This window comes from Sus scrofa, chromosome 4 (assembly GCF_054392235.1).
Source record: "Sus scrofa isolate SSC_HxYL_T2T_F1_AM1 chromosome 4, Sscrofa_HxYL_maternal_Yorkshire_Landrace_v2.0, whole genome shotgun sequence".
Taxonomy (NCBI): domain Eukaryota; kingdom Metazoa; phylum Chordata; class Mammalia; order Artiodactyla; family Suidae; genus Sus; species Sus scrofa.
Genome location: NC_139386.1, coordinates 33,905,766 through 33,919,124, shown reverse-complemented (window position 1 = coordinate 33,919,124; position 13,359 = coordinate 33,905,766). Strand labels below are relative to the sequence as shown.

Genomic DNA, 13,359 nt, shown 5'->3' with positions numbered 1-13,359 from the left:
TGTGTTGCAAGTATTTCCAAAATAAGATCAGGGAGCAGATAGCTTCAGTTGTACGATTTGAGATCATTGCTGAAATGCATCAGTGGACTTGCTGGGACCTCACCAGCCACTGGGCGCCCTGACTTCCTCAAAAGCAAAGGTTTGCTGCCTAAGGGATCCGCTGGTCTACCTCTGGTTATAGTTTCTGTCAGCAGAGCCATCTCGTACCAACTTGGGGCTCGGCTGCCAAGAATCTGCCCCAAGAAAAGAATTTTCTTCCTGTTCTCTCCAGGGCTTTCTATATACTGTCTCTTCCCAGCTTGTCTCATATCCAGGCTAATGCTTCCTGTGTTTTCTGTGTCTGACGCAGGCAGTATCCACTCTTCCTTAGCTCCTCCAAAATGACCTGTTAATACTTCACAGCATTGCCTGGACATCATCAGGCCACTGTTTGACAGTTCCTTGGCACTTTTGTAATTTTTTTTAAGCCTTCCTTCTCTAGAAGAACCTTTTCATGAAGCGTGCATCTTCATGCACGTGTCTACACAGTGTTCCCATTTAGATTGCAAAGCGAATTTGTTGAAGGCCATCCTTTCTGGGCCTGGAAATTTTCCTCATCAGTTCCTGTAAGCACTCTTTGGATTCATTCATCTATGTTTGTCAACTGAGCGCCATCTGGCACTATTCTAAGGCCAAGGATCCACGAGTAGGACGGGCACACATGCCCTTTGCTCTAAAGCAGCTGCCAGTTTTAGTGGTGCTGAGTGTGGGGAAGTCAGATACTACAGAATAAATGAACAAAGTCTTATAGATTTGAAGTGGTGCTGTGATGGAAATAAAAGGCCACTTGTGGGGGTAACAACCAGTGGACTTAACACTGATGTGAAAAAAAATAAAAGGGAGTTCCTGTTGTGGCTCAGGGAGTTGAGAACCTGACTAGCATTCATGAAGATGGGGGTTTGATCCCTGGCCTTGCTTAGTGACTTAAAGATCCGTCGTTGCCATGAGCTGTGGTGTAGGTTGCAGATGCGGCTCGGGTCCTGCATGGTTGTGGCTGTGGCTGTGGTGTAGACTGGCAGCTACAGCTCCAGTTCAACCCCTAACCTGGGAACTTCCATATGCTGCAGGAGCAGCCATTAAAAAAAAAATAAAAAAATAAAAAATAAAATTAAAAAAGCAACATAGGGGAGTTCCCGTCGTGGCGCAGTGGTTAACGAATCCGACTAGGAACCATGAGGTTGCGGGTTTGGTCCCTGCCCTTGCTCAGTGGGTTAAGGATCCGGCGTTGCCGTGAGCTGTGGTGTAGGTTGCAGACGTGGCTCGGATCCTGCGTTGCTGTGGCTCGGGCGTAGGCCGGTGGCTACAGCTCCGATTCGACCCCTAGCCTGGGAACCTCCATATGCCGCGGGAGCGGCCCAAAGAAATAGCAAAAAAAAAGTAACATAGATGTGATCCCACAGATCGCTTTCTAAGGGCCAAGAGGGGCAACTGATGTCGCTAATGGCTATGAGCGACAGCAGCTTGTGTTCAGAGCCCTTCCCCACTCCGGGTCCCACCAAACAAACCACATCCTCCCTCTTTCAGTTCCTTCTGGCCTCGGTCTCATGCCTGGTGTTCATAGGTGCTAACCGGCAGAAAAAAATGATCTTTCACAAGTTGCAGCTGTCTCAGTGGGGCGCTCTCTCCCTTCTCTGTTAAACATTGATTCGCTCCAGTCACTCGGGACCTTTTTGGCTGCACAGCCTCTGATAAATCACTGACTGTCTCCTCCCCACCCTCTCCTTCCCTGAGCTCAACAAACAGCTCAAGCGGATTCTCTCCTGCTAATTATTTGCTCAGGAATTCTGGGCCACCTCCAGATGTTTACTCTCTGACCTGAATGTGCCACCTCTTCAGAACGTGCCATCTCTTCAGGCTTAGAAGTCTTGTTTTTCTCCTCCAGAGCTGCCTCCTCAAGAACCCAGCTCAGGCACAAAAGTGGATGTGGATGTAGCTCTGGGCTGGCCTCCCACGAGCCTTCACGTCCTCAGAAGCTGCATCGTTTTTTTTTTTTTTTTTTGTCTTTTTCTAGGGCCGCACCCGAGGCACATGGAGGTTCCCAGGCTAGGGGTCTAATTGGAGCTGTAGCCGCCAGCCTACTACACCAGAGCCACAGCAACGTGGGGTCTAAGCCACGTCTTTGACCTACACCACAGCTCACGGCAAGGCTGGATCCTTAACCCACTGAGCAAGGCGAGGGATGGAACAGCAACCTCATGGTTCCTAGTCGGATTCCTTAACCACTGAGCCATGACAGGAATTCCCCAGAAGCTGCATCTTTTTTGAGTTGCCTTATTATTCTTGGCAAAGTGGCCAGACTGCGCTAAAGAAATTAGCCAGTGCCTGGACTGATGCTCAGCTCAGGAGCCCCCTCCTCCTGCTGCCCCTCCTCCTGCTGCCCCTCCCCCACCCCAGTGTTTGATTGTTGGCAAGGCTTGGTGCTTGGTGCCAACCGGGAGAGGGAGGTGAGGCCTCAGAGATGTGACCAGAGAGGCCTGATCCAGGAGGGAGGAAGGGACCAGCCTAAATTTCTCCTGGCTGCTGGTGAAATGAGATTCAAGAGGAGAGTTTTCCTAGAAAAAAACAAAAACATGATGTGAAAAGGAGAGAGAACAAAGAAATCATTGGGGACAACCAGAGAGGGAGACCTTTTAGAAGGATACTTGGCTGCATATGCTAGTTTGAGCCTGGGAAAAGGAAGCAGTGTAGCAGCATAGGGGTGTGTGGGTGTGGGTGTGGGTGTGTGTATAGTGATTTCCACAGTGCATCTCAATAGCAGCTGTTACCTTATGTGGATGAAGAATTGCAAGACTTGGAGTGGGTGCCATGGGTTAATGATCTGGCTTGTCTCTGTGGAGGCACCGGTTTGATCCCCAGCCTGGTACAGTGGGTTAAGGATCCAGTGTTGCTGCAGCTATGGCGAAGGTGGTAGCTCTGGCTCCAATTTGATCCCTGGCCTGGGAACTTCCAGATGCTGCATGTTCCACTGAACAAGAAAAAGAAAACCCAAAACAAACAAACAAAACAATTGCAAGACTCACTAGTCATCTAAGTGGGAAAAAAAAAAAAAAATTCAATTGGAAGACTCAGGCAGAGACCTTCTTGTTCTTGCATTCCTCCCTGGCTGCCTAAGCCTGCTTCTGGGGTTTGCACCTAGGATGTACTTGTGAAGTGTTGATTCTAATCTAATTCGGATTAGAAAGGTTTCCCCCAGCACCGCACCCTCTTCCCCATCCAGTACCCTGTCATATGATTGATGATTGTTTTCCTGGAGCCGAATTGCTTTTCTAAATCAGGTTTTACTGCCCTCCTAGTGTTTGCGCTGTCTGAGGTTTAAGTTGAAAAGCATCCACTCCTTTTGGCATTTGATACCTAATAAATAAAAACCCCTAGCCTGAGTTCGACTGAGCTAGCCCAGGGCGCTGTGGTCTGCACAGGATTTGCTTTAGGCTTGGGGAGTTCCTCAGAGTTTTGCCAGAGGCGTGATCTGATCCCTCCCTTTGGAGACGAGCATCCTGGCCCTTGTGAAGTTGCTAAGATCAAAGTTTCCTGAATGACCCCAATTCATGCCAGTGAAGCAGCAGCAAATAAGTTCACGGAATTCGGAAGCAGCTAGACGTCTGTTATTGTGTCTCCTTCTCATGGGACTTGGCTGAAGAGAAAAAAAAAACGTCTTGAGTTGCAGCTGATGAGTCTCAGACTTTAATCTTTTGGGAAGAAGGAGAGGAAGGAACTAACATCATCAGAGTGTCTACTGTGAGCCAGACACAAGAAATATATGGCATCGTCCCCACCGCTCACCACTCTAAGTGGTAAGTAGCATCATTCCCCGGCTGGGCAAACTGGCTCGGGAAGGTTAGGTATCTGGCCAGCTTGGCACAAGGAGCAGTGATGGGGCTGTGTTGGTATTCAAGCCCAGGTCTCTCTGCCTCCAGACTGCATGATCTTCCTTCCCATGACATGAAGCAAAATGGTGGAGAATTGAGTGTGAGTGCTGGCAGCTGTGGGAGGCTGGAGGTGAGACCCAAAGCCCGCATCCAGCCCCCCACCATCTGTAGTTCAACTCACCACCTCTGCTGACATTGGCCTTGGACAGATGGCTTTAGCCTGAGTGACTTCAGCTGCCTCAAAGGGAACAGCAAATGAGCAACATACCCGGGTCTCTCAGGGATGGGGCAAGAAACAGTCAATAATGAGCATGATTGAAATCCTGTAGGAAAGTTCTAGGATGTTTAGGCAGGGCCATGCAAACAGGTTCTGTTCCCAGGGGTCTTTTCCTTTGAGGATGTATCTTCACACACATGTTTTTTTTTGTCTTTTTGCCTTTTCTAGGGCCGCTTCCTGCGGCATATGGAGGTTCCCGAGCTAGGGGTCAAATCAGAGTTGTAGCCACCGGCCTACCCCACAGTCACAGCAATTCGGGATCCGAGCCTCATCTGCAACCTACACCACTCCTCAGGGCGACGCCAGATTCTTAACCCACTGAGCGAGGCCAGGGATCGAACCCGCAACCTCATGGTTCCTAGTCGGATTCCTTAACCACTGAGCCAGGATGGGAACTCCATGTTCTTTATCAAATTATTTGTCAGACAGCTATGATGTGATAAGCACTAAGATGCTGGGGATACTACAACAGACTGGGATCCTACCTCCTCGAAGTTTTAATCTGATGAAGGTATAAAAATAAGCAAACAAACAAGGAATTAAACATAGAATCCAAACTCTGGTTAAAGGCCAAGAAGAAAGTACAGCGGGAATAAGATGGCCCAGGGTGTGTCTGGTTGCAACGCTTCCTAAGAAATAATGAGATGTGGAGTTCCCGTCATGGCTCAGTGGTTAACGAATCCGAGCAGGAACCATGAGGTTTCAGGTTTGATCCCTGGCCTTGCTCAGTGGGTTAAGGAGCCGGTGTTGCCATGAGCTGTGGTGTAGGTTGCAGACGTGGCTCAGATCCCGAGTTGCTGTGGTTCTGGCATCGGCTGGCGGCTACAGCTCCAATTGGACCCCTAGCCTGGGAACCTCCATATGCTGCGGGAACAGCCCTAGAAATGGCAAAAAGACAAATAATAATAATAATAATAATAATAATGAGCTGTGCGTTCCGTTGTGGCTCAGCGGTAATGAACCCAACTAGTATCCATGAGGATGCAGGTTTGACCTCTGACCTCTCTCAGTGGGCCAAGGATCCAGCGTTGCTGTGAGCAGTGGTGTAGGTCACAGACATAGCTGGGATCTGGGGTTGCTGTGGCTGTAGCATAGGCCGGCAGCTGCAGCTCTGATGTAGCCCCTAGCCTGGGAACTTCTATATGCCACAGCTGCATCCCTAAAAAGCAAAAAAAAAAAGAAAGAATGTATTTGTATGTATAACTGAGTCACTTTGCTGTACAGCAGAAATTGGCACAACATTGTACATCAACTATACTTTAATAGAAAGATTTTTTAAATACTAGTCATACAGAAAATTGATGTCTAATAAATCATGATCTTCAGTAAGCCTGGTTTTTTTTCATTGTCTGCAAGGAACTGTGGAAAGGTTGGCACAGCCCCGTGTTGGGTATATTTCTGGCATCAAAGTCAAGCAGAGAACATTTCTATTTCCGTTTCGGGGGAAAGTGAGAAAAGGCTGAGCTGACTTAGCTGCCCTCTGGAGTCCAGGCCTCCTTCTGGGAATGAGCTGGGTTGTCGACTTCTGAGCCCCAAGAGGAGCAGGTCCATCTGCCAGGAAGTTATCACCGTCAGTCTAGTTACCCTTGAGAAATGGCAGCCAATAAATGACTTAATTAAAGACGCAGTATCAAGAGGACTAAAATCTGTAATTCTGAACTTGCAGAAATTAAAATGAGGCAAGGGAAGAATAGAAAAGCTGTAAAACTGGGTGAGAAACAAGAATTTGGCCCATTAACAAGAGTCAGTGGTGATAAAACCCACAAAACAAGGATTTTCGAAGTGAAGGAAGGATTGAATTAGCAGACAGCTGCAAAGGAAAAAGGTGCCAATAAGTTCTTCTCATCATTGGGTTGAGAACCATAAGATCTTTTTTTTTTTTTTAAAGCCAGTAATTGCACTAAGGACACATTTTCTTCTCCTGTCGTTAAATGAAGAGGGTTGGGTGTTCAATTACAAGGGCTGGCTGGCTGAAAACCGCATCAGAGGGGGAAATATCTGTGTCATACAAAGTGTCACAGTCCCTGAGATACAAATGGTCAAGTGGTACTGTCTTTCCTTTTTTTTTTTTTTTTTTTTTTTTTTAAGGGCCGCACCCATGGCACATGGAGGTTCCCAGGCTAGGGTTTGAATTGGAGTTACAGCTGCCAGCCTACACGACAGCCACAGCAATGCCAGATCCGAGCCGCATCTGTGACCTACACCACAGCTCATGGCAGCCCCAGACCTTTAACCTAATGAGTGAGGCCAGAGATCAAACCCTCACCCTCATGGATACTAGTCAGGTTCTGAACCCTCTGAGCCACAACAGGAACTTTTCTCATAGGAGGGCAAAGCGACTTACTTCTTGGAACTTCTTCCTGGAGAAAAAGGGAGCCATCGTCTTTTTCTCATTTGGGCTTCAAATCTGAGACTTCAAGTTGAAACTAGATTTCAGCAACTCCCGACCTCCTGGATTGTCGTGCTGCTTTAAAAGGGGTAGGGGGTGTGCCTCTGAGGCCTTAGACTCAGAAGTTTCTCATTTATAAAATGCTTCCAGGAGTTCCTGTCATGACTCAGTGGTTAACAAATCCAACTAGGAACCATGAGGTTGTGGGTTCAATCCATGGCCTTGCTCAGTGGGTTAAGGATCCGATGTTGCCTGAGCTGTGGTGTAGGTTGCAGACGTGGCTTGGATCCTGTGTTGCTGTGGCTGTGGTGTAGGCTGGCAGCTACAGCTCTGATTAGATCCCTAGCCTGGGAACTTCCATATGCTGAGGGACTGGCCCTAGAAAAAACGAACTAAATAAATAAATAAAATGCTTCCAAGTCAGTGCGTTGTTGTTCTGATTGTTTAATTAGCCAAATTAAATACAGTTTCATTATTTGGAAGTGGCTTTGGCGGTGGTGCCCATCATTAGAGTACAGAACTCCAGTTTGTTCTTTATGCAAATGCGGGTCTTGTGGCGTTATTATTATTGTTGGTGTTTAGAAGTAGTCATAGTTTCAGTAGAACAAGGTTTTCGATTTAAATTTGGTATGTTTGACTGACATCATTTTACAAATAGCATTAATGTCCAAAGCTATATAATTGGGCTGACTAACTGCCCTGGTGCTTGCAGGGGCCTGAGGTTGGTTCCCAGAATGTGGGACTTTCTGTTTGAAAATGGGACACTCTTGGGCAAACAAGGAGAAGTTGGATCACCCTCTTAATGCTAAGTGACATGGTTCATTCTCTCCAGAAAAACTCCTAAGAAGTAGGCATTTATTTCTCCCCTTTCAAGTAAGGGGACTGAGATTCAGAGGTTAAAGCAATGTCACTAACAGCTCACTAATGGCAGAGCCTTGTGCCAAATCCAGGTCCATCTGGCCCCAAAGCTCTGTACAGTCAGGCTTTTGATACACAGATTTAAGAAATTGCCACACTGTGCTTGAGATGCAAACTGTATATATTCTGTGACTCTTCTGGGAATAACTGTTTTGTAGCTTTTGATTCTTAAACAAGCTGAAAAATCACGAATCATCCAACTATTAAATCTTAGCTCAGATTTTTAAGCTTCAGAAGGCGGGTTCAGACATTTTCTGTGTGGAATCCTGAATAACTTTTTGTGAAATCTTGCCAGTAATTCTAAAGAAAAGCAGTGATGCAGTTCGGAAAGTTTACATTTCCAGCTGGAAAGCTCTCTTACTGCCCACCGGTTTGAGGGGAAGGCAGCCTTCAACTTGGCACGTTTCAAATGAGTCCTCTGTGTCTCTAGTCCACGGCCCAAAGCTTTTATACACCAACACCCGAAATGGAAAGCAGCTGGAGCTAGCCTCAGCATTGCCACACTTTTCTTTAGGATCTCTGCTTTTAGGGAAAAATAAACCCATACAAGTCACTGCTAGGTCCTAGTGCCAGTTCAGGCTTGGAGAAGACTGACTCTGCCTAAACATTAGCTACTGATGGGTGAAGCAAAGGTACATTCACACATGTGTTTATTTGCTCCTTCATCCAGTTACTCAACCAAAGCTCAGCTGAGGCCCTACTATGTCTCAGATTGATTATGCTAGGCACTGGGACCCTGAAGAGGAGAACCACCAGTCCTATCTCATGAAATCAATGGTTAAGGCTAAAGAGACATAGTATTCAAAGTGCCTCAGATTACCTGTAGAGTATTATCTTAGGTCCGATTCCCTAGCGATAGAGCCTGGGATGAGGGTTCTTGTGCAAATCAGTGAGTGAAAGAGTAGTCTCAGGGGAAACCCTTAAGGTCGCGGGTTAGCAGAGTGGGACAGAGGGCCGAGTTCAGCAGGTACGTGAGCTCAGCTGAAAACAGCTGTAGGGTCGACTCAGCCTGATCCCATAGGAGCTGTGGAGTGTGAAAGGCATCATACACTCATACCCCCTTAAGGCAAAAGGGAAAGCTTTTGTATTCTCAGTAATCAGGCATGGGCTCTGGGCTGTCTCTAGGAATTAGGGTATAACCTCTTGTACTTCTGGGTGAGGTGGCTCCAGTCAGGTGAGGGCAATGCTTTTTTTTTCTTTTCTTTTTAGGGCCGCACCTACAGCATATGGAAATTTCCAGGCTAGGGGCCAAATTGGAATAGCAGCTGCCAGCCACAGCAATGGCAGATACGAGCCGCATTTTCAACCTACGCCACAGCTTACAGCAACACCGGATCCTTAACCCACTGAGCAAGGCCAGGGATCGAACCCAAAACTGTGTCCTATTCTTAACCCACGGAGCCACAACAGGAAAGATGGGGGCGAGTCCTAAAAGAAGGGCGTGGCTGTGGGTGACTAGCAGCCAAAACTTACAGCAGCAGAGGGACAGATGCACCAGCCAAGTAAAAACAGGGTCCCTTCCTGGAGTGGGGATAGGGTGGCACACATCTCTGTCCATCCACGATGGAGAAAGCTCCCGAGGCCCATATTATGCTCCCTCCAGGCACACGATCACTGAGGGAATTGGACACAGAATTGCCCCAACTGGTTAAAATTGTCTTCACTTGAGGGGGACTGGGAGAGCTGTGCACATGTGCTCAAAGAACCTACAGTTTAATCAGTGCTTTAGTATCTAATATGAATGCTGGACTTTTACCATTGGTGTGTCTTCACTTAGAAGTGGATAATCGGAGTTCCTGTTGTGGCTCAGTGAGTTAAGGACCTGATGTTGTCTCTGTGAGGATGTGGGTTCAATCCCTGGCCTCGCTCAGTGGGTTAAGGATCTGGCATTACCGCAAGTTGCAGCATAGGTCGAAGATGTGGCTCAGATCCAGTGTTGCCGTGACTGTGATGTTGGCTGCAGCTGCAACTCCAACTTGACCCCTGGCCCAGGAACTTCCATATGCCACAGGTGTGGCCGTAAAAAAAAAAAAAAAAAAAAAAAAAAAAAAAAGATAACATTTTTAAAAAGAAGTGGATAATCTACAGATATAGAGAATAAACTAATGATTACCAGTGGGGAGGGGGCAATATACAGTTAAGGGATAAAAGGGTTATTACAGTGTTACAGATAATCGTGCGTGTTAAACTTTGGGAAATTGTACAGCACTGTAGAATTTAAAGACTTTCATTCAATAAAAAAAATTGAGGAGTTCCCGTCTTGGCACAATGGAAACAAATGTGACTAGTATCCATTAGGATGCAGGTTCAATCCCTGGCTTCGCTCAGTGGGTTAAGGATCTGGCATTGCCGTGAGCTATGGTGTAGGTCCTAGACCTGGCTTGGATCTCATGTTGCTGTGGCTGGGGTATAGGCCAGCAGCTGTAGCTCTGATTTGACCCCTAGCCTGGGAACTTCCATATGCCACGGGTGTGGCCCTAAAAAAGCAAACACTTTTTTTTTAATTGCAAAAAGAAGTGAGTTGAAGAACCACTATCTATCCTACTTTTCGCTTATATTTATCATCTTTTTTAAAAATTTTTATTTAGTGACAGGCATTACCTTATTTAATCCTTACAATAACCTTATGAGTTAGGTACTATTATTATCATCCATCTTACAGATGAGGAAACTCATCTAAGGGTTAGAGAGGTTAGAAAAAACTTGCCCACAGTGAAGTCATATAATTAGTATTCAAACCAAAGTCATTCTGAATCCAAAACTCAAACCCTTAGCCACTCTGGCCAAAGCCAGCTGTGAAACCTCTCACATTGGCCTTTGATGGACCTTCGCTAATTCATTCATTTATTCATTCAAAAGTGCTTTACTGAGCATTTCTTATATCAAGCTCTACACTAGGTTGGTATGAGACCTTCTACAGAGTGAGCAGTCTATGAAAAGGAGTATATATACCTGTGTCCTTGCGGATCATTCTCCGTGTGTGTGTGTGTGTGTGTGTGTGTGTGCTCGCACATGAAAAAAACTCAAGAGGTTAATGCAAATGTTAGGACCTTTGCACATTTCCTAGTAACTCAACTCATCGTGTTAAACTTTTTAACAGGCTAAAAGGGATGCTAAGCGGACATCTGCAAAAGAAGTCACCATTAATGTCACAGAAAGCATCCGACAGGTGGACAGAAATCAAAGAATCACAAAGAAATGCATCAACTAGGAGAGCTGAGGGCCAGATGGACTTCTTTGGTGCCCTTCGCATCCTGGATCCTATCGAGGAACTTTGAAGAAGCGGGTGGCCCTTGCTGCGTGGGAACGCTGCGGAATGCCTTGTGAGACCCTGTATTACCCGGCAGCACTGCTGCCTAAGCATTGGCAGCCTCCTGTTTATCGTGTAAACGTATCGGCAGAGCACTCCCATAGGGTATTAAACTGCAAATGTGCGTTCAGTTTGCCTCTTGCTCTCGGGCAGTCTGGTCTGATGGAAACGTGGTGAGCTAAAACCACCTGCTGCCGTAGTGTGTGCTGGGTCGGGCAAGCTTATTCTTTCTTTCTTTTTAAAATACCACCAACACAAAGTGTACTGTGTTCAGTTACAAGTTGGCTTCCACCCAGTTCTAAACCCTCATGTATGAGAAATCAAGAAAACAGGAAAACGTTGTTATTCTTGTTTCCTTAGCCCAGTATGAGATGGATTCAGGTCCAATTTTATACACACTGACCCCACTGACACCCATGGCGTGTGCTGGGGCCTCTCTGGGATACAGCCACACCCACATCTCTCTCCTCCACCTTCACCCTCCTGGCCCAGGCCAGGGTCCATGTCAGCCTCTGAATCATAGCATCACAGTCATGGGCAATGCATCCAACCTCGGACGCCCTTGCGGCTCTGCAGACATTGTGTTTCTCCAGCTTTCCTCTTCCTTTCCTTGTGCTGAGCGTTTTTTCTCTCCATTCAGGCCATTTGCAATTGTTAATCAAAGACCAGCCACTGCTCACAAGAGGGAGAAGATCTGAAACGTGTCGGCTTTCTTTTAGCCTCTCCTTGCACACCCAGGACTGTGTCATTTGGTGTCTGCAAAGGAATCGATTTAAGAAGCCGGTACCTGGTGGATGTGTGTTCACGGGAACATCAGATCGCCATGCAGTGTGTTAAAAATCAGGCAGCTGAGACGGGAAAAAATAAGTAAATAAATAACCAATTTTGATAGGATTTTCTAGCATTTCTTTAAACATGTAAAGGTAGAAGTATTTTCCTCCAAAGTAATGTAGCATGATTTTTAGAGGACTCTTAACATGCCTGGGATTGGAAGAGGGAGGACTAAAGTTGTACCCAATCATACTAATAAACTCCACATTTAGCAGAACTAGGCAGTCTGATGGTGTGTGTTTATCTAACAGGGTCCAGAGAATTGACACAGGCAGGTTGAAAACTCGAGACATGTGGTGTCCCTATCTGCCAACTCTGTTATTCCTCAAACACAGGCAGGTCGTGTCCGTCCGTCCATCCATCCTCTTTCCTTAGGTGGATTGCCTGTTTTTTCATTAAACATTAAATGCCAGTCCTGCATCGGGCACCGTGCAGAGGCTGAGAGGTTTGGAGTCTGGCCAGGCACGGCTTTGTATCCTGAATCTGACGGTGAACTTAATAACGAGGAGATTGGCTTAGATGCTGACGAGGTGTGTGGTGTGAATTGCTCTGCAGTGTATTCTCACTTTTATTCTCAGGATGGGTTTCTGTCCTAAACTCCAGATCTAGGTGTTCTCATCACTAAGACTTTACCATACACAAAAGTATGGTTTTCCCAAACCTTTTCCATTTTGTGATTCTTTGAAAAAGGGCTTTTAGGGAACTTCATGTTCCAGGACTTTTAAAAATAATAAAGCAAAACCTGTGATGCCCATGACCCCTCTGGCATTACTCAGCAGGAGCTACCACCTGCCGAAATTCGGCATTGGTCCTGCGAGTTCAAGGGCTCACTGTCCCGGAGCACGGGCACGATGCATGGTGCTTTTGTGCTGTGTTTCTTCACCAGTCACTGTGCTGCCAGCCGCAGGCTAAGCCTCATTTCTCTTTACAACCTTGTTTTTGCATCACGTAAGTGCTTCGTGTGGTTTGGAATTTATCAGCTTGAGACAGTGTCTCCGTTTGACATAGAAACAATTGCTCACTTTGGAGGAGAAGGAAATGAAGGGCACAGCTGGGTTTCTCCTGTCCAGAATGATCTGGATGTCCCCAGGACCAGAAGGTAAACCTTGTTACTGGAAACTCATCGGACAACTTTTTCATGTGTGTATGATACAGGAACTGATTCTTATTGTTCTATTAGCCTAACACTTTCTCTGGCAAAGTGTGTCAATAAAGTCATCAATTGCAAACACATGGACAATTACAGAGACTCTTTACTGACACCTTACATTTGTATGTAGAGCTGCTCAGATTTTTTTTTTTCTTTTAAACAAAGGGGGCTTTTACATAAGTGATACTTGTGAATCTTCCAAAAAGCCTTGTGAAATAGGTAAGGAGAACACTACTAGCCCCCACTTACAGTTTAAAAAGTATTTATGGTTCACTCAGCCAGTAAGTAGGGACTCAAGTGAGGGATATTTGCCTGCAAATCCAGTGCTTTTTCTTTTTCTTTCTTTCTTTTTTTTTTTTTTTTTTTTTTTGGCCAAGCCCATGGCATGAAAAAGTTCCCAAGCCAGGGATCAACCCCAAGCCACAGTAGCTTCCCAAGCTGCTGCTGTGACAACGTTGGATTCTTAACTCCTCCAGGGCTTTTTCTGCCATACAATATGAGGCCTTTCTGGGCAGGAGCATCTAGCATAGGTGGGAGTCTCATTTGCAGGGGAACTGTCACGGAGCTGAGATGCAGCTG

General features: G+C 46.3%; 1 protein-coding gene across 3 annotated transcripts in view; it reads left to right on the top strand.

Moving 5' to 3' along the window:
• BAALC (BAALC binder of MAP3K1 and KLF4) overlaps positions 1-12,861 on the top strand; it is a 92,137-nt gene extending 79,276 nt beyond the window's left edge. Inside the window, exon 4 of one of the 3 annotated variants that reach the window (XM_085020594.1) lies at positions 10,590-12,861. In XM_085020594.1, coding sequence (XP_084876720.1) covers positions 10,590-10,700 — 111 coding nt within the window. In that variant the 3' untranslated portion in view covers positions 10,701-12,861. The remainder of the gene's footprint in view (positions 1-10,589) is intronic. The other 2 variants (XM_085020593.1, NM_001129969.1) reach the window with 2 other exon arrangements.
• The last annotated feature ends 498 nt before the right edge of the window (positions 12,862-13,359 follow it).